Source organism: Rhinatrema bivittatum, chromosome 2, assembly GCF_901001135.1.
Source record: "Rhinatrema bivittatum chromosome 2, aRhiBiv1.1, whole genome shotgun sequence".
Classification (NCBI taxonomy): Eukaryota; Metazoa; Chordata; class Amphibia; order Gymnophiona; family Rhinatrematidae; genus Rhinatrema; species Rhinatrema bivittatum.
The window spans coordinates 572,222,277-572,242,794 of record NC_042616.1 but is presented as its reverse complement, the minus strand read 5'-3'; the positions used below and the strand labels follow the sequence as shown (position 1 = coordinate 572,242,794).

Sequence of the window (20,518 nt, the reverse complement as noted above, 5' to 3'; positions counted from 1 at the left end):
TCTTCAAATACATGGAGAAATTACTATTTACCTGACAATTTTGTGTTCCTTAGTGTAGACAGATGGACTTAGGACCAGTGGGTTATACACCTCTGCCAGCCGATGGAGACAGATCAAACTGATGTCACAGTGTATGTACTCCTGCAGTGATATCAGCCTGACAGTTTTCTCTTCAAAAGCCAATTGTGGACATACTAGCAAACAACTTGATTAAAAAACACAACCATTATTGTATTCAACCAACAAGAAACACTGAACTCAGGCAATGAATGTATGCACCCCAATCTAGGGGCTGGGTGAACACTTTCCAGTAATCCCCTGGAACATGTAGCAACCACCTGCAACCATCACTGGAGGTGAGAGCAGACTTCCATCGGCAGGTGGAGCTGAACTGAATACTCCTGAGACTGCGGGTTCCAACGAGACAGCAGGGAGCACTGAAGAGGACGCATATGTGCCCTCAGCCACAGCACCACTTCCACGGTCACTGCCATCAAACAGAGTACTTGTAGATAGGACCACACTTCAGGCATATGGTGTTCACCAAGAGAGGCACCTGTGACATCAACTTCTGAATCCGAGCTTCTGGCAGGAAAACTTTGCCCTGCTGCGTGTTGAACCGAAAACCCAGATACTCTGATGACAAAGATGGCTGAAAATTGCTCTTGGTCAGGTTCACCACCCAACCGAGTTCCTGCAACAAGGAAATCACCTTGCAGGTCACCAGGTGGCTCTCTTCCAGAGACTTGGTCCAAATACGGGTGTACTAGGACTCCATCCATCCTCAACGCTGCTGCCACCACCACCATAACCTTGGAAAAAGTTCTGAGAGCAATGGCCAGACCAAAAGGCAGCACCAAAACTGATAATGGCACCATAACACCATGAAACACAGAAAATGTTGGTATTCCACTTGGATGGGGATATGGAGGTATGCCTCGGACAGATCCAAGGAGGTCAAATTCTCCCAACTGCACGGCCATTATCACTGAGGCAAGGTTCCCATGCGGAAATGAGTCACCCGCAAATGACAGTTGACCTCCGAGATCCAGAATAGAACAAAAAAAAAGCCCTCCTTCTTGGGCACAAAGAAATAAATGGAATATCGCCCCATATTTTCTTGAGACATGGATACTGGACCAGATCGAGAAGCCTTGATAATGCCTCTTCTGGGGGGGAAAGCAGGGAGACACCATGAAGACATCTCGAGGAACACTGTGAAATTCCAATGCATATCCTTCTCGTATCACCTTCAGGACCCACTGATCCGATGTGATCTTGACCCACCTCTCATAAATGGTGGTGGGTCAAGATGTGATCTTGACCCACCACCATTACTTTGGTGAATGAATGTGTGTGGCGCCACGGCCAACCCAAAAAGGGAGAACTTGAAACTGAAAATGCTGTCCCAACACCATAAACCGCAGAAATCGCTGGTGATCCAGGTGAATGGGAATATGCAAATCCAAAGAAGCCAGAAACTCTTCCTTGCGCACTGCTGCAATTACCGACCTCAAGGTCTCCATACGGAATCTCGGGACCTTTAGCCCCACATTTACCCGCTTCAAGTCCAGAATCGGGCAGAAAGTGCCTTCCTTCTCTGGAACAACAAAGTAAATGAAATATTGTCCTTCGCCCTTTTTACCCTGGGGAACTGGAATCACTGCCCTAACCTCCACAACTGGTCTAATGTCTCCCGTACCGCCTGACGCTTTTCCAATGACCTGCAGAGAGAGACTAGAAACAGGTCGCTAACAGGCACAGCAAATTCTAATGTGTAGCCATCTCTTATTATGCTGAGGACCCATGGATCCTGAGTGATTCTGGCCCACTCCCTGTAAAACCATGCTAGACTACCTCCTATACAAGGAACGGTGGAGTAGATTGGCTTGGCTTTGCCTCATTGTAAGGATTTAGCCCCTGTAACCCCACTTCCTGTGAAAGCTCTGAAGGGTCTCCAGCCTCCTTGAAAGGACTGCCTCCAGGACTGACCTTGAGGAGCGAACTGTTTCTGTGAAGCTGGGGCTCCTCTCGCAGGACAAGACCTCCTAACGTCCCGAAAACATGACCAAGACTAAAAAAACTGCCTGCCCTTAGGTTTGTTCTCTGCAACTTATGCACCTTATTCTCTCCCAGATTTTTCATCAATTGCTCCAGGTCCTCTCCAAATAAAAGGCATCCCTTAAAAGGCATGGACACCAACTGGGACTTAGATGACATCCGCCAACCAGTTACACAGCTATAACAATCTCCTGGCTGACACCGTGGAACCCATTATGCGAGACAAAGTCCTCACCAAGTCATACAAGGCTTCTGCAACGTAGGCCATCGTTGTCTCTAAGCGCTCAGCCTTGTCAGCCTCAACACCCGACTTCACCTGCCAGTCCTGAAGTAGCTGCACCCAACACAGACAAGCTCTTTGTATGAAACTGGAGCAAATGGCCGCCCGCAAGCTCAGGGCTGACACCTCAAAAATCCTCCTGAGGTGAATCTCCAGCTTCTGGTCCCACACATCCTTCAATGCTGCGGAACCTGCATTTGGGATAGTGGTCTTCTTTATGACCACTGACACCACAGCATCCACCTTTGGAAGGGCAAACAGCTCCAAACGTCTGCTCGGGCAAAAGATAAAGCTTCGCCACACTCTTAAGGCAACATCGGGAGCTCCCCACTCCCGATCCACCAGTTTCTTCATGGACTTATGACAGAGGAAGGCCCTCATCAGACCTCTAAGCCCATCCAGAACCGGGTGTGCCCCTTCCATGTCTGAGTCTTCCTGGGGAATCTTCAACCAAAGCTCATCTAGTACTTGAGGAGTCAAAGATCCTACTTCCCTCTCTATGGAACTGGACCATTTTGGGGGTCATCCCACTCAGAATTCAGGAATTCTTCCGGATCGTCCCCCAGAACTGGATACCCCTGGTCCTGCACCATCAAAGCCCCAAGATCTCTGGGAGCGCCCTCCAAAGTGACAGACTCATCCGAATCCCCACCAGCCGAAACAGAACCCAGTAAATGCTGAACCATGGAAGGCCTCCGTTTCCGGGACTGCCCAGGTTTAGAACCCAAGCTCGGACCCACAGGAGGAAAAGGCTGAGCTCCCAGCCCTACCTGCTGAGCTAAATACACTTCATGGAGAAGCAAAACAAAATCAGCTGAAAAAGGTCTGGGAGTAGCAGGAATCTGATGGGAGCCAGCAATAGAAGAACCAGATACCGGTAGCTCTGAGGCAAAATCCTCATCTGCCCTTCCCTGCTCCTTCCCAGAGCTTGCACAGACCGGGGAAAGTCACAGGGGAAATCCCCCTCCTCCATCAGCATGGCCAGCACCGCTTGGTAATCCAAAATGGCCACTGTTCCCACGCTGTCTGAGGAGGAGGCAGCCCCGACCCGCTCTGAACGCTGGCACGCAGGAAGAGCTGCCACGAGAGCCGGTACGCCACCTACAACGTTTAGCCTCAACAGGTCCCCTCTGTCGGCACTTCTCCCCCGGAAACACACATAACACAGAGTCCTAAGTGGCTCAGGCTTGCCGGTGCCGTGTGTACAGCACACAGAGCCACGCATCATAACACAATGGCAAGAAAACCCCCGCACAGACTCTGCAAAAAGTTGGGAGAGGTAAAAGAAGCCCTTCTCCCCTTAACGCTGCCTCCACAGAAAAAAGACCCGTCCTTTACCTCAGCGAATCTGGTTCCTACTTTTTCTCTTTTGTTTTTTTTTTTTAAACTTTAATAACACAACTCCCTCAGCATGGAAAACAGCTGTCCAGCAATACAGGAGGATCAGCCCAATTCAAAAAGAGGCACACTGACAAAACCCAGCTGCCCTGAGCCTAGAGCCGCCTGAGCAGCCTTGTGAAAGGGAGGTATTTGGACCACCAAATTTACACCCCCATGGATCTGCGGAGCGAACGTACAAAAGGGTCACTGACCCTAGCTAGTCAACCTCAACCAGACAGGGAAGGACCCACCAGAACCCAAAAACCCCCTGGGAGGAAGGCTCACAAAGCTATTCACCAGACTGTAGAACTGCAGGTTTTGCACCACCACTATCTGCTGGACACAGAAATACTGAGGAACTGCAGGTGGCACCAGGGATTATGTAGCTGTGTCAGTAAAATTTTGTCTCCATCTGCTGGCAGGGATGCATGAACCCAGCAGCCTGGACTGATCTAGATACGTATAGGGATAATATGCTATAGATTAACCAGAATACCAATGTATGTCAAAGGTCAGCATTAAGTTTCAATTCTGACTTCAGGCCTCAATTTACAAGAAATCAGTCTTATTAAAATATATGAGATAAAATAATACCACCAACCTATTGGAAAATGTAATGCAAACAAACTAATTTTGGTAAGCAGCACTGCTCCTTATAAGATATAATAAAGACTAAACATTTTTCTCTTTCTGGCAGTTGGTATTCAGTGTTTACTAGCATTCTGGACACTTAAGAGGTCATCAGTTGGCATAATACTTTACCCCATCAATAGGAGACTTCCCTGTTGTAAAGATCACTCTAACAAAGCGCTTGTTCACCACCTCTAGCCGGTCGACCTAGCACAAAATGAATAAACACTGCATTAGATTGGTTCTGAAGGTAAAGTGAAGATTACTCTGACTAGTTAAAGCCCTTTGGACTAGCAGTGATCATGTGATAGGCTAACATTGCTTAGTTGGTGAAATAGACATATGGACACAGAGGCTGACATGCTGCCAGTTTTATTTTGAGGATTTTTCCCCCCTGACTTTTCCCCTTGACAAAAGGTGCTTGTAACCAAAAGACTACTGCATAAGAAAATTATTCCTTAACTGCTAATTTTCGTTCCTGTAGTACCACAGATCAGTCCGGACAGTGGGTTATGTCCCCCTTCCAGCAGAGGGAGTCAGAGGAAAACTTGAAGGGTGCTCTCCCAGACACAGGTGCGCCCTCAGTATTAAGAATATCAAAGCCAGAAGAAAACAGAGGATGGATCATGGAAAATCAAACAAGCAACTGGAAACAACGTACAAAAAGTACGAAAAACTTGAGTTTAACATCAAGAAAAACAACTTGCAAACTGAACCATTAAACAGGTACAAACAGTCTGAAATCTCCCCAATAATCGAGCTGGAGGCTAATCCCAAAAACCCATGAAAATCTGAGGGTGGGCGTCTCGACTGATCCGTGGTACTACAGGAACAAAAATTAGCAGGTAAGGAATAATTTTCTTTTCCCTGTACATACCCGAATCAGTCCAGACAGTGGGATGTACCAAAGCTTCCCTACGTAGGATGGGCCCCGGATAGCCATGCTCGAATGACCTGAGTGCCAAACGAGCCAAAAACTGGAGGTTGGAGATTCAAACGATAATGACAGGCAAAAGTGTGCAACGACTTCCAGGTAGCCCTGCAGATCTCTTGTGACGAGACCGCTTGAGTTTCCGCCCAAGAAGTTGCTTGAGCCCGAAGGGAGTGAGAGCCTTAATGCCCTCCAGAGAGTAAAATCTTTGAGTGTAGCTCTGCGCCAACGGCTCGAAGGGCAGACCGCCTAAGATCCAAAGAACCAAATTTGGGCTCCAGGAGGGACATAAGCAGCGAACCGGTGGATATAGGTGCTTCACTCCCCTTAAAAAGCGGACTATGTCCGGATGCGAAGAAAGAGGAGCCCCGTCCAGGCGACGGATGAGAGATCCAAGGGCGGCCACCTGAACCCTCAGGGAACTGTAAGCCAAACCTTTCTCAAGACCTCGCCATAGAAAGGAGAAGATCTGGACTACAGAAGCGTGACGTGGTGATATCTGGATGGAATCACACCAGACCTCGAAAACTTTCCAGACCTGGACATAGGAAATGGAAGTGGACGTCTTCCTGGCCCTCAGGAGCGTTGAGATAACCTGCTCCGGGTAGCCCCGTCTCTGCAATCTGCGCCTCTCAAAAGCCAGGCCGCAAGACAGAAGCGATCTGCCCGGTCGAAAAATAGAGGACCCTGACGCAGCAGATTCTGCAGATGTGCCAGGCGAAGAGGACCGTCCACCACGAGGTTGACGAGGTCTGCGAACCATGGTCTTTGGGGCCACTCCGTTGCTACCAGGATTACTAGTCCCTGGTGAATTTCTATCCATTGAAGCACTTTGCCCACCAGGGGCCATGGTGGAAACACAGAGGAGATGATGTGTTGACCATGGGAGGACTAGGGCATCCACGCCTTCTGCGCAGTGTTCCCTTCTGCGACTGAAGAAGCGTGGAGCCTTCGCATTCCGCTGAGTTGCCATCAGGTCCAGATGGGGGAACCCCCACTGTCTGACTAGCAGTGCCATCGCTTCAGCGGAGAGTTCCCATTCCCCGGGATCTATGTGCTGGCGGCTTAAGAAGTCCGCCTGAACATTGTCAACCCCTGCTATGTGGGAGGCCACCAGGCGGGAGAGGTGGAGCTCCGCCCAAGCCATTAACTTGTCCGTCTCCCGAGAGACCTGTAGGCTTGATGGTTGATATACGCCACTATCGTGGCATTGTCGGAGAGGATCCTTACTGCTCAGTGATGAACCAGAGGGAGAAAATGCTTTAATGTGAGACGAACCGCTCTGGTCTCCAGACGGTTGATTGGCCATGTCGCCTGCACTGATGACCATCGCCCCTGAGCAGACTGCAATTGACACACCACTCACCAGCCGGAGAGACTGGAATCCGTGGTGATGATCACCCACTGAGGGATCTCTAAGTCCACTCCCAGAAGCAAGTGGTCTAGACAGAGCCACCAGCTTAGGCTGTCCTTGGCAACCTCCGACAGGGGCAAGAGGGCTTGGAACTCTTGAGACACAGGCATCCAGCGGGAGAGCAATGCTCTCTGCAACTGTCTCATATGTGCAAAGGCCCAAGGAACTAGATCTATAGTTGAAGCCATCGAGCCCAGGACCTGAAGATAATCCCATGCTGTGGGGAGAGGGAGACAGCAGAATTGCTGTACCTGAGAGATAAGAGACTGAGCACGATCGTAACAGAGGAAGACCTTGCCCACGCTGGTATCGAAGTGTGCTCCCATAAAGTCGATAGACTGTGAGGGCGAAAGGCTGCTCTTGGCAAAGTTGATGACCCATCCCAGAGAGCGCAGAAGGTGCAAGATTCTGTCAACTGCCCGATGACAAAGATCCAGGGTCTTTGCTCGGATGAGCCAATCGTCCAGGTAGGGATGGGACCAGAATCCCTTCTCTTCGTAGGGCGGCCGCTACCACCACCATAACTTTGGTGAAAGTGCAGGGAGCGGTTGCCAGACCGAACGGTAAGACCTGAAATTGAAAATGTTGTCAGAGTATCTTGAACCGAAGGAAACGTTGATGCTGCTTCAGGAAAGGAATGTGAAGGTAAGCCTCCGTGAGATCCAAGGAGGATAGGAATTCTCCACGGTGAACCGCTGCTATTACGGATCGCAATGTTTCCATCCTGAAGTGTGGGATTTTGAGGGCCTTGCTGACCATCTTGAGATCCAGGATTGGCCAGAAGGCGCCCTCCTTTTTGGGGACGGCGAAGTAGATGGAATAATGGCCTGACCCTTGTTCTGATGGAGGTACCAGGAGGATGGCCCCTAGGTCCAAGAGGCGGTCTAGCATTTGTCAAACTATACCTTGCTTCTGCAGCGTTCCGCAGGGAGAAAAGAGAAATCTGTCTCTTAAGGGGCGAACAAATTCTAAAGCATAGCCGTGCTGTAGAATATCCAGGACCCATTTGTCCAAAGTAATTTTGACCCACTCCTTGAAGAAGAGGGAAAGACGTCCCCCTATCCTGAGAGTTGAGGAGTGGATTGGCAAGGCTTTATTGGGCTGGCTTGGAGGGGGCCCCTTGGGAGAAGCCATCTCGGGCTGGTCTGCGGCCCCAAAAGGACTGAGACCAGGACTGCGACCATGAGGAAGGAAGCTTTTGTGAAGGTGGCCTTGACTGACGAAAGCAACGCTGACCCGGAATCGGCTTCTGGTAGAGTTGAAGATCCTAAAGGTCTGAGGATGATCCTCCGGCAACTTATGCACCTTATTCTCTCCCAGGGATTTAATGATCTGCTCTAGATCTTCCCCAAACAACAACTTGCCCTTGAAGGGAAGAGACCCCCAACTTAGTCTTAGAAGAGGCATCTGCTGACCAGATACGGAGCCAGAGAAGACGTCTAGCAGAAACTGTGGATACCATCGATCTGGCCAAGATGCGGAGAAGATCATATAAATCATCCACCCCATAAGCTATTACCGCTTCTAGACTTCTGCTTGCTGTGCTTCCTCTGGAGGCAGATCTTGAGTGCCAAGTAGCTGTTGGACCCAACAGAGACCAGTGCGCTGCATCAGAGAGCTTAGACTGTGGCTCTGACCCCTAAGGCTGAAACTTCAAAAATCCTCTTGAGGTAAACCTCGAGTTTCTGATCCTGTAAGTTCAGAAGTGCGCTCCCCCCCGTCACTGGAATAGTAGTTCTTTTAGTGACCACCGAGACCGACGCGTCAACTTTGGGAACCTTGAGAAGTTTCAAATACTCCTCCGGGAGGGAGTAGAGCTTGTCCATAGCTCAGCCAACCCTTAGACTAGCCTCCAGCGAGTCCCATTCCCTGGACAACAATTGAAGTAACATGGGTTGGAAAGGAAAGGTGCTTGCCGGCAGGCGCAGCCCAGCAAGGACGGGGTCACCCTTCTTAGTTCCCGAAGGGGTAACTGGCGACTCCTGAGAAACATCAATATCTAACTCCGCCAGAACATGGGGGATGAGGGGGTCCAACTCATCCCTTTGGAATAAATGCAGGACCCGTGGGTCATCGCCTTCCACTTGCACATAATCATCCAGCACATCTTGGACAGTTTCTGGCAGTGGGCAGAGATCCTGAGGAGAAGGATCAGGCTGCGGAACCACCCTAACCTGAGAGGTACCTTGACAACTTCCTGCAAAATCGAGGGGATCCGCGACTCTGACAACCTTGGGAGGGGTAGGTCCAGAATCTGGATGCTGCTGCTGCTCCAAACTGGCTAGGTAAGCCCTATGCAGAGATAAAATAAAATCTGCTGAGAAAATGGATGGGATGGGTCATCAGTGGGGTCGTCAGTGGGGGGGGCCCCCCCGAAGGAGTCTCTTGATCAGGGGGGTTCTCCGGAGTCATAATCAGCGGACAAAACACATCTGAATCCTCAGGGGGCTGCTGTGGAGAAGCCGGCACAGAAAACAAAATGGCCCCCGTTCCCGCTTTGGACGGGAGAGGAGCCGACCCCCCCCATCGAGCCTCCGCGCTTGAGAGCGCATTGAGGAATGCCTCGCTGGCCTCGAGGTACTCTCCCCACCAGGGAGGCAACTCAAACACAGGCTGTGGCGGGAGAGCTGGGTCCTGGCTCTCCACACACCGAACATCGCGAAGGTTGCAGCATGGGGGAAGAAAAGGTAAACAAAACTATAACAAACTTCCCCCGAAGGCTGTGAGGAGCGGGAAACAGCAAGAAACCTCTGCTCAGGTAAGAAACGACGACTCAGTAAATGTCCACTGAAAGAGTCCTATTATACTTTATATCTATCTCTATATATATATTTTTTTTTAAAGCAGAGGAATGCCGCTTCTCTACAAGTGCTGCCCTGAGGTAAACAGCTTCTCAGGGCAGCAGGTTGTTGTCGGGGGAGAGGTTGGACCACCAACGTGCACCCCCAGACAGCCAAAACTAAATCTGTGAAGTAAAAAATTACAGAGACTTACCCCAAGTTTAAAACAACATTAAACTAGCCTGCTGCCGGATCTGCCTGCAAGAATATTTACTGAGAAAGCCGGGAGAAAGAAGAAGAGATCTCAAACTTTCTCGGGTTAAATATTTCTCTCTTTTTTTTTTTTTTAGAAATGATCCATCCAACAGAGAGAAACAAAAAATTGTGACTTTCCTCTGCTGGAGTCAGAGCAATACTGAAGGGACGCAGAGGGCGCACTTTTGTCTGGGAAAGCACCCTTCAAGTTTTCCTCTGACTCCCTCTGCTGGAAGGGGGACATAACCCACTGTCTGGATTGATCCAGGTACATACAGGGAACGGGTATTCTTCTGGGATCACTTGTGTGGTTTGAATTACTGCAATTTGTTTCTATACATATACCAGTTGAATAAGGATTATGAGAACCCAAACTCAGTCAGTTTCTCTTTGTGGTTCAACTCTGGTATGATAATCCAGTCAAATTATATGAAAAGACAGCAAGGGGGTGTGTACGTGTATATTCTGTCAGTCTGTTGATACTGTTGAGAGTAGTAAAAAGCTTTGGTTGTAACATTACTTTGGAAACATTCATGTAAGAATGCAGAGGCATTAGCTGACAAGACTCACGCTGTACATTTGTAGACATCTTATTTATCTCCTATCTGATCAATTAAAAATAAAGACCATGAGTATGTGTGCACAACAAAAATTGCACATGATAAACAATAAGAGAACAACACAACCCTTTTTTCATATGTTGACTTGTGATTCATTTTCTACCCTTAGCTCCCTGATTCCCTTTCTCTTTTACAACTGGACTTTGTTGTAGAGTGTTTTATAGATAAATAGGGTTCTAACAAATTTGGTCACATGTAACCCAGAAAATCCTTTTACAAAAAGATCATAAGGTGATCTGACTGCTTTCTGTAGAAAACTAGTTTTGGATTATAGCAATTATGATTTTTTTTTTCAGAATTCAAAGTTAGTGAGCATAATCCAAAGATATGTTTAATAAAAATTCTGTTCAAATGTACTTTTCTAATAGCAGGTTCCTATTACCTCACTGTAAGAAATTCCAGCACTGCTAGGCTATATGTTCTGAGACAAAAGACATTAACTACATCCATTAGAGGTCACGTGATGTGGTGAGCCGGGGAGGACGGAAACCCTTGAGCTCCGAGTGCCTAGCTCCCTCAGCGCGATTTTAACCTGCAAATAAGGCTCCAAAACCTCGTTCAATCGGAGAAACTGAGTTCTTATGTCAATCGCTAAATATATGAACAAATCGCCACCCCCGATGGCTTCAAGAACGGCCAAAAAAGATAAGGAAAAAACGCGGGGCTCTAAAGCTAAAATGGCCGCCGCGGGCGAAACCGCCGGGGATACCATCTCAGCAGGGCTCACGCTCCCAGCAATTGAGCAAGTTATAAAAGCAGCTCTAGATGAAAAATTAGCGGGGCTGAAGGAGCAGCTAGGGGAGGTTCAAGCTGCAATTGCTGAACTCTCCCCCCGTCTTGATCATGCCGAAGGCAGAATCTCTGTATTGGAGGATGATGCCCTCAGAGCTGAGACTAAGGCTGAAACGCAGGGGAAATTGTTAACCCAGCTCCTCGACAAAGTAGATGATTTAGAAAATAGGGAAAGGAGAACTAACCTTCGTTTTTTGGGGTTTCCTGAGGAACTCGAAGACACAGCTATGGAGATCTCCTAGAGCAATGGCTCCCTGAGGTTCTAGATTTACAACAGTTTAAGGGATCCCTTAAAGTTGAAAGAGCGCTCCGCTTGGGAGTGAAAAAGACAAACCTCACTAGGCCACGGCTAGTCATAGCTAAATTCTTAAGCTTCACCCATAAGAATGAAATATGGAAGGCTTATAGGCGCAAATCCACCATTTCTTATGAGAAGCATAATATCAGAATTTTCCAGGACTACTCTGCAAGGGTGTCTGAACTGCGCAGAGGATTTTCACCCATTTGCTCCCAGCTTTTCCAACAAAAAATTAAATTTGCCCTTCAATACCCAGCGAAACTCCGGATTTGGCACAAGGATCAACAACTCCTTTTCCAAACCCCTGAATCAGCAGCTGATTTTTTGAAAACGATCTCAACCACTTCAGCATCTGAGGGGCAGGGTTGAGCCAAAGGGGCTACTGACATAACCATTTTCTATGTTTTTGAGACACTAATATTGGTGACTCCGTGAGAGGCCTCATCCCACTCACCCAGGTTTAGAAGGGACAGGACCACCCATCTACGTTCCTACCGTTTCGCTTTGACTAGTCCTCCAAACATCTAGCGGTCTCTAATCGACAGCCATAACAGTCCTACTTACACATCTCCCTGAACATTGGCTTTAATCTGCGTACACTCGCTTGGGGACCTGCTGGCTATGATGTCGAGCTACAGCACTCGTACACTAATCAAATGACCTCTAATCCTCCAGGATTGAGGCTTTCTATTATCTGGACTCAATGGGGAGGGGAAATGTACGGGGGGAGGGGAGGGATGTTTTAGATAGAGATAGTTCCATTTCTGTACTTAGTTACTCCCAAACTCAACTCACTTTCCACCTACTGCAATCAGCTGCTATGCACCAAGACCACAGACAGCCGGTGCGCGCCCGGAAGAGAATCCAGCCCTATCAGAATGGAGGGGGGGCCAGGCTGGGGGCCCTCATCTCCGCTTCAATTCGGCTATTCTCACAACTGTTTCAGTTTTTTTTGCCTCTTACATGCCTAACCTGATCTCCTGGAACGTCAACGGGCTGGGCTCGCCCATCAAACGCCGAAAAGTCTTAGATCACCTCAAGCACCTTCATACAGACCTTGCCGGATTGCAAGAAACTCACCTTACGACAGCCGAAAGCCAAAAACTGCAAAGAGATTGGCTTGGCTCCTGTGTCTTTTCAGCGGCAGTCAACAGAAAAGCGGGGGTTGCCATACTGATCAACAGAACGGCGAATTTCCAAACTGTTAAAAGCATCGCAGACCCGGAGGGCCGCTTCATCCTGCTGGTTGGCCACTGGAATAACCTCTCGGTCATGCTCTGTAACGTCTACGCTCCCAACGAGTATTCGCACTCCTTTTTCACAACTATTTGTAACCTACTGCATATTCATGCACAGGGGCAAGTGTTTCTCATGGGCGATTTCAATTGCGTGCACGATGCCTCTATTGACAAGAGCCCCCCGCTTCTGAGACCCTCCACTACGGCTAAGAAAGGCATTGCATTCCTCTGTCATCAACTCAATCTTCTTGATGTATGGCGTGTTCTCCATCCTGGGGAATTAGATTATACCCATGTATCACGATCCCACCTGTCCCTATCCCGGATTGATTATATTCTTGTCTCACAGGCTCTCTTCTTCCGGATACAGAAGGCCTCCATTGAAACGCAGGTGATCTCGGATCATGCTCCAATATCCCTTTGCTTATCCCCTCTCCATGTTACACAAGGTGACCGCATATGGAGATTCCAGAGTTATCTTAAAGATGATCACAAATTCAAGGACTACCTACAGCTTAAATGGACGGATTATATGGACAACAACCAACCACATACATCCGACCCCCAGCTTTTGTGGGAGGCAGGGAAGGCGGTTTTAAGGGGAGACATCATCGCCTACGTCCACCGGCGAAATAAGCAACTTAATAAGAATATTTTACATCACGAACAACAGCTCGCAAAAAGTAAACGGGACCTCAACCTGTCTCCTTCACATCAACGAAGAAAGGAATACTATAGTATCCTCGGAAGCCTGAATGCACTCCTACATATGAGAGCTCAAACTTTTCTTCAGAAAGGAGAGCAGAATCTATTCCGATTCGGAAACAAATCCGGTAAATTAATGGCAAACCTGGTCCGAGCTGCCAGAAGGAAAACGTTCATCAATAGAATGCAATCCACTAATGGGACCACCACCACAGATCCAAGGGAGATCTGCGAATCATTCCGTACATTTTATGAACACTTATACACTCCAGACCATGGGAAGGGGGAAGCAGAGGAGGGTGATTTTTTCCACCATCTGACGCTGCCACATCTCAATGGCCCTCAAAAGGACTTTCTCAACAGACCGATCCAACCTTATGAGGTCTCCCAAGCTATATCTTCCACTCAAGCAGGGAAGTCTCCAGGACCAGACGGTATATCCTACGACTTCTATAAAATACTCCAGCATCAACTGGCTGTTCCTCTAACCCATTTTTATACGGCGGGTCTTGCTGCGGGGCACTTTCCCCCCTCTTTTAACATGGCTCACATTACAGTATTACCGAAACCTGGCAAGGACCCCCTGCAACCCTCGTCTTACCGCCCAATATCCTTACTAAATTGCGACTTAAAGCTCCTAGCGAAGGTCCTAACTGAACGCTTGAACGTTCTACTGCCCTTCCTAATATCACCTCACCAGGTAGGGTTTGTAAAAGGAAGATCCCCGCATGCTAACATCCTAAAGCTGGTGTCAGCTATGGAAATATACCAATCTCAACAAATCCCCGCCCTAGCCATCGGATTTGACTCCGAAAAAGCGTTTGATAGGGTAGCCTGGTCATATCTCTTTTCCACCCTTCAACGCTTTGGAATTTGCAGGGATTTTTTGCAATACCTCCAACTTTTGTACCACCAACCTCTTTCACGGATACTCGCCAACGGTTTCCTCTCCAAGGATGTTCACCTAGGGCGTGGAGTACGACAAGGGTGCCCTTTGTCCCCACTACTTTATATCTTGGCCATCGATCCCTTACTGCGCAAACTAGACCAAACTTCGACCATCCACGGTTTTGGTGGGCCGAGTCATGAATTCAAGATCGCGGCCTTCGCAGATGACATCTTGGTTTATATTACCCAACCCACCCAATCCCTGCCGGAAGTGCTGCGGCTACAGCTCCAGTATGGTCAATTCGCAGGGTTAAAACTCAACCTGGATAAATCCGAGGTCATCGACGTCACAGGTTCGGTACACAACAGTTGGTCTGGTGACTTTCCTCTGCGTTGGGTATCTAAGGAACTTAAGTACTTGGGAGTTCGCATACCTACCCGCATTAATCTTTTATATCAAGTAAACATCCAGCCACTACTAGCCCAAACTGCCACGAAGTTACATCAATGGGCATCCCTGCCTCTTTCGCTCTCCGGTCGGATTCAACTGGTCAAAATGATATTGCTCCCAAAGTGGCTTTATATCCTGCAAATGGCCCCTCTGTGGCTCACCAAAAAGGATTACAAAACATTCTCGAAGGATCTGCGAATCTTTCTTTGGAGGGGAAAGAAAGCGCGACTGCTCATGGCAATACTGACTGCTCCGGTGGATGCGGGAGGTATGGGATGCCCAGACCTACTTACCTACAATTTAGCGTGTACCCTTCGCTACATAAATGATTGGCTATTCTCCACATCAAGGTTTATCCCTTACGCCCACTTCTTGGAGTGGTATGGAGTTACGTCTTTGAACCCATTCTTGCATTTACCATCTACAATGCTTCCATCTCCTCAAAAAAACTACATAATCTTACGCACGTGCCGGAAAGCCTGGCTCATGCTTTGTACCAAACATCACCTGTCCACACGCATGACCCCCCTACTACAGATAGTGGGTAATCCGCTCTTTGAGCCTGGGTATCACAAAGGCCCGTTCCACAGGTGGCAGAGAGCGGGGCTCACCTACGTTTACCAATTTTTTGAAGCGTCTACCGGTCACGTAATACCGTTTCCAGAACTGCAAGCAACTTACAAACTCCCAAACTCGGACTACTTTGCCTATCAACAAGTTTGGCATTTCATTCGCAGTTTAAATTTCTCGCCGCAGATTTTACAAGTTGCTCAGCGGATACAGGACCTAATTCAACCGGGCCTAGCTAAGAAACTATCTGTCGCCAAAATAACGAAGTCCTTACTAGCCATAACAACATTGCCATACCTAGATAACCTCTACCATAAATGGACGCAGTGGGCTAACTGTACAATTACACTAGATGACTTCAAACGCAGTGTTGTAGCTACGCCTGAAATCTCGGATAATGTATTACTTCGGGAAGCTCATTACAAATTTATGTGGCAAGTATATATCCCACCTACTCGAGCCTACCACATGCGGATTGTTCCCACCAACAAGTGCCCCAAGTGCCAGAAAGATGATGGGGATTATTATCACTGTTTTTGGGACTGTCAGAAAATCCTATCCTTCTGGAAACAGATTACTAGTTTCTGCTCACAACTGCTCCACACAAATTTACCCCTTGACCCATCTCTTTGGCTTTTTGGAACGCTGCCAAATACGACCGGCTCTTTGAGTGACACCAATCTGGTATTCTTAAAAAAGGCAGGCCTGTTAGGTAAAAAAACTATACTTCAGACCTGGACGGCCCACCCCCTGCCAACCAAAGACATGTGGTTCAAACAGTTGGTGCACCTTTGTGCGATTGAACATGCAGTAGCACGGACCGCATCTGCAAAGACTTCGGCTCTAACACCGCTTATTTGGTCCCCTTTAACAGATTACCTGTCACCTACAATTCAGATCTACCATACTATACCGTAATCCTAACAGAATACATACTTGATTCTATTGTTTGCTTAGTTCCTTCCAACCTTACTGTCTGTGTGCTTGGGTTCATGCCTATGTTTAAGCTTATGCTTACGATTATGATTATGACCCTGATCCTGTTGTGGCTACTGCAGAATTTCCTATGCTGGACTTTCTGTGCAATTTGTTATAAGCATCTGACTGAAATGGAACTGGGGAGGGGGGAGGGGGGGGATATCAGGAGGGGGGGGCAATGCAATACCTACCTCCGTAAATAACTATGAAACGAGAAGCGAAAGACTATACGGACTCAATGGAGGGACTTGTTCAATAAGGTTTATTCCGTTACCTGATGGTACTCATTACACAGCTGATTACCATAGTGGGACAGTAATGCCGATCTTCTCATTTGTCCGTATATTGTTGTGTTGTCATGCGTTTTCCTGTATTTTGTACCATAGGACTTGTACACTGTTGATTTTCCGTGTTTATCACTGTTATTGTATTGTTTATTTCAAGAAAATCCAATAAAACAGTTTCAAAAAAAACAAAAAACACTACATCCATTAACACAGATTACTGGAGTCCTGCCCAGTAAATCTAGGACCCTAATGGTCAATACCACATATTTTAATGGCATTTCTTGTTGATAAACACAGGATACCTAATTCTCAATACTTTAACCAAAATTTGACACTGGAACTGAACTGGAAATTTGAACAGGTAATTCTAGGATACTCACAACTCCTTTGGAGAGATAGCTATTGACAAAGTCCTTCCAAGTGATCTCTCTTCCTGAGCTCCTGAAGAAAAAGTAGTATGTAATAGCTGCCCAAAATAATGCGCTGGAAATGAAGTAAAATCGAAACTCTTTGTCATCCCATGGAATGTCCCCCTGTGAAAGAATTAAAACAAAAAAAGAAATAATACTTTTAGTCCAATGTCAGAAAGGCTGTGAGATATTTATACGTCACTGGCTATGTATTCCCTTTGGGGCAGCCCATTGTAAGACTCTCTTTACAACTGATGGAGCCCAAACACTACTAGGTCACAGGAAGGCAAATCCGGTCCTCGAGAGCTGCAAATAGGTCTGGTATTCAGAAAATGTATAATAAATATTCACTAGATTCATTTGGTCTTAAGAACCCACTTAAATTTGAATATCTCCATTATCCTGACAATCTGACCTATCTGTGGGTTTTTAAAGGATTTTTTTTTTTGTCTTAACAGATTCTCTGTTCCATTAGGCTTCCAGCTCAATCAAAACCAGTTTCTACTGGGCTTCAGTGCTCAGAACTACCTGGTTTTCTTCTCATTTTATAGCCACCCCTCCCCGTATCACCCAGCCAGTGTAAGAACAGTCCTTGGCCAGGAGACAGACTGTGGCTCCTTCTGCAGCACAGTACATATACACCCTAAGTCTGGCCATTAGATTACATTTGTGAAGTGACGGAGTCTCTTGAGCTGCATACTCCTAGTTTTAGGGACACCAGTGCTGTTTAAAAGTTAAATCAAGGCCTCTGGCTTGACCAGCAGAAGCATAACTAACTTTTATTTGCAGGTTTCTCTACCATGAAAGCCTGCACAGTGATCAGTGAAAAAGAAGTGCCAGTCATGCTGTCTGCTCATTCTGAGTTTAGAACAAAAGTGCTGAGAGAAAGTTAAAATTGTTTCAACAGTAGCTGCACTTATATTGCCTCTCATGTTTAAATTAAAAAGTAGCATCTAAATATATTATGCATATTACAAGTAATGAATTCATCAAATTGAGTAGATGTAAGTTTTAACATGAAAGCTGACTTTACTGAAATATAAAAACTTGGAATTTTGTAAAATTCAGATTGGTAAATGCTGTTAAAAAAAAAAATCTCTTTAGATACAAAACCTCTTCTTAAGTTTTGCTATGCTTCCAACAGTGGGTTTGTTTTCACTATCTGATGGGTGTATGGTACAGGAAGCAGTTGGCCATGCAGTGTTATGGGACAATATTCCATGCTATTGCTAAATGCTACTACATAACACTTCCATTCCTGTACTATACTTTTGCAAAGCCAATGGTGAGTACATAGATGGAAAAAATGTGAAAAGAATTTCGTTAATTTTTTATATGCCACTGTGGTGATTCACCAGTATTTGCCCTACTCCCTGCGTAGGAATTTGGTAGCCTAACATAAGACAAGTACTGGGTAAGCCACAAATAAGGTAGAAAACAAGATGGCCACACAGGGAATTTCCCAGCTCCCTTTTCCACCTAGTCTTTGACACAGAGCCACTAAGCATCAGTCAAAACAGATGGCGTTAGTGTCACAGCATGAATAGCCTACCCATCTTTATTTATTTATTTATTTAGAATTTCTATATACCGACATTCGATACAAATATCGATTCAGGTCGGTTTCCATTGAACAAAATAGTCGCGGTTAAGGCGTTACATAAAACAGAGTTTCAGAACATAAGAACGTAAACATTAAATAGACATCAATAACTCGTCAAACAGCGTTAACAGACGTAAAAAATAGCTAAACTGAATAGTAAAATAAATTGAGTGATACAAGTAACAGTGAACAATGTTGATGAGCATAAACATGAGCATAACATGAGCTAATGAACTATTGCATCTACAAGGGTGTCTTTCATAACATGTGGGCTGTCCAGATAAGGCGTAAGCGGGCTCTGAGGGCTTGGGGTGGTCATGAGATTTGTTGTGGTCTATTTAGCTCTTTGACCGGTGTCAGAGTGTTCCTGCGATTCCAGGAAGGCTTGCCAGAAGAGCCATGTTTTTAGGTGTTTCTTAAAAGTTTGATGACATGTTTCTTGGCGAAGCTCCGGAGGTAATGAGTTCCAGAGGGTGGGCCCGGCTGTAGAGAGTGCTCGCTTTCTTAATGAGGTTTTGACCGGGGGAGCATATAAGGATCCTTTGTAGTTGTATCTGATAGGTCTTTGTGATGTGTGAGGACGGAGTTGCGTGTTTAGATTTAGGTGGGCAATGCCCATAATATCCTTGTGGATCATCATTAATGTCTTGAAGGTGATCCTGGATTTTATAGGAAGCCAGTGAAGGCCGTGTAGAATTGGTGTGATGTGGGCTCTTTTATTTGAGTTGGTGAATAACCTCGCCGCAGCATTCTGCACCATCTGTAGGGGTTTTGTGGATAAGGCAGGAAGGCCTAGTAAGAGGGAGTTGCAGTAGTCTAATTTGGACAGAATTATAGACTGAACTACTAGATGGAAGTCGCTGAAATGAAGGAGTGGTTTCAGATTTTTAAGCACTTGAAGTTTAAAAAAACATTCTTTAGTGGTATTGAGGACAAAGGATTTAAGGTTAAATTGGTTGTCGAGTCGCACCCCTAAGTCTCTGACGGAAGGGGAGTGGTTAATGGCTGATTTTGCGAATTGTGTTGCGCTTTGGGAGTTGATGAGAATATGGTTTTCATCCGGCGAGATGATGAGGATTTCTGTTTTATTTGAATTGAGTATGAGGTTCAAGCTGGATAGCAGAGTATTGATAGATTGTAAGCAGTTGTTCCAATGTATAAAGGAAGAGGCTGCTGCCTGCTGGAACAGTGACTAGTCCTAGAGCAGAGTACAGCCTAGGGGTGTGCCAATTACGGAGCAAGAAGCTGAGGATGAAGAGCCAAGCACAGAAAATTCCAGGCTATAGTGTATTAAACTAAGTTGATTCTTCTTTTGCCTTATGCTCTTTAATAGAGACAGCCCTGGCATTACGGATGATTGGGGGAAAAGGGCTTGTAATTGAGACAAGGGATTTGTAGAAACCACTATCAGAAGTCAGACCTGTTTAATACAGAACCCTAGAATTGGCACTGTTGCAATTTGAGGAGTGTTTTATTAGTTTACTGTGCTGAGAACACCAAGCTAATGTAAGGGCACAGGTGGGCTCTGATTTTCTGAGGAAGCAAAACAGGATGTGGACTTGCAGAGAAGTAAACGTTCCTGAATTAGCAAGTCAGCGCTGAAACAGGGACCGGAGATAAGTCTTCTGACTACATCCCTACTCCTACTTGGCAACTCAATGGGAAGAAAACGGACTAGATAATAAAGCAGGAATAAATTAAGAGATGAAACTTGCATTTTTAGTAAACCACAGAAGTAAAATTGTTTTCAAGTAGCATGCTTAAAATGTGCATGGAAGTAAAACTTAATTGGTTCAGCGGGCACTGCAATTTAAACTGCAAGGCAACTGGAAATGTCAACACAAGTGAAGTGGTGGCAGACACAGGAGAACTCTGAGCACAAGGATCTAAACTAGTAGGCATTGTCGACTCAGACGACCGCCCCTGGTCTGTAATCCCTGGAAGAAT

The 20,518-nt window shown here is 46.6% G+C and overlaps 1 protein-coding gene across 3 annotated transcripts in view; it reads right to left on the bottom strand.

The window, feature by feature from the left end:
* The window catches only part of AFG3L2 (AFG3 like matrix AAA peptidase subunit 2), a 145,365-nt gene that overhangs the window by 80,740 nt on the left and 44,107 nt on the right, over positions 1-20,518 (bottom strand). For all 3 annotated transcript variants that reach the window (XM_029590959.1, XM_029590958.1, XM_029590960.1), the window contains exons 5-6: positions 16,939-17,091; positions 4,484-4,558 (exon numbers count right to left, since the gene is read on the bottom strand). In XM_029590959.1, the coding sequence (XP_029446819.1) occupies positions 4,484-4,558; positions 16,939-17,091 (228 nt within the window). The remainder of the gene's footprint in view (positions 1-4,483; positions 4,559-16,938; positions 17,092-20,518) is intronic.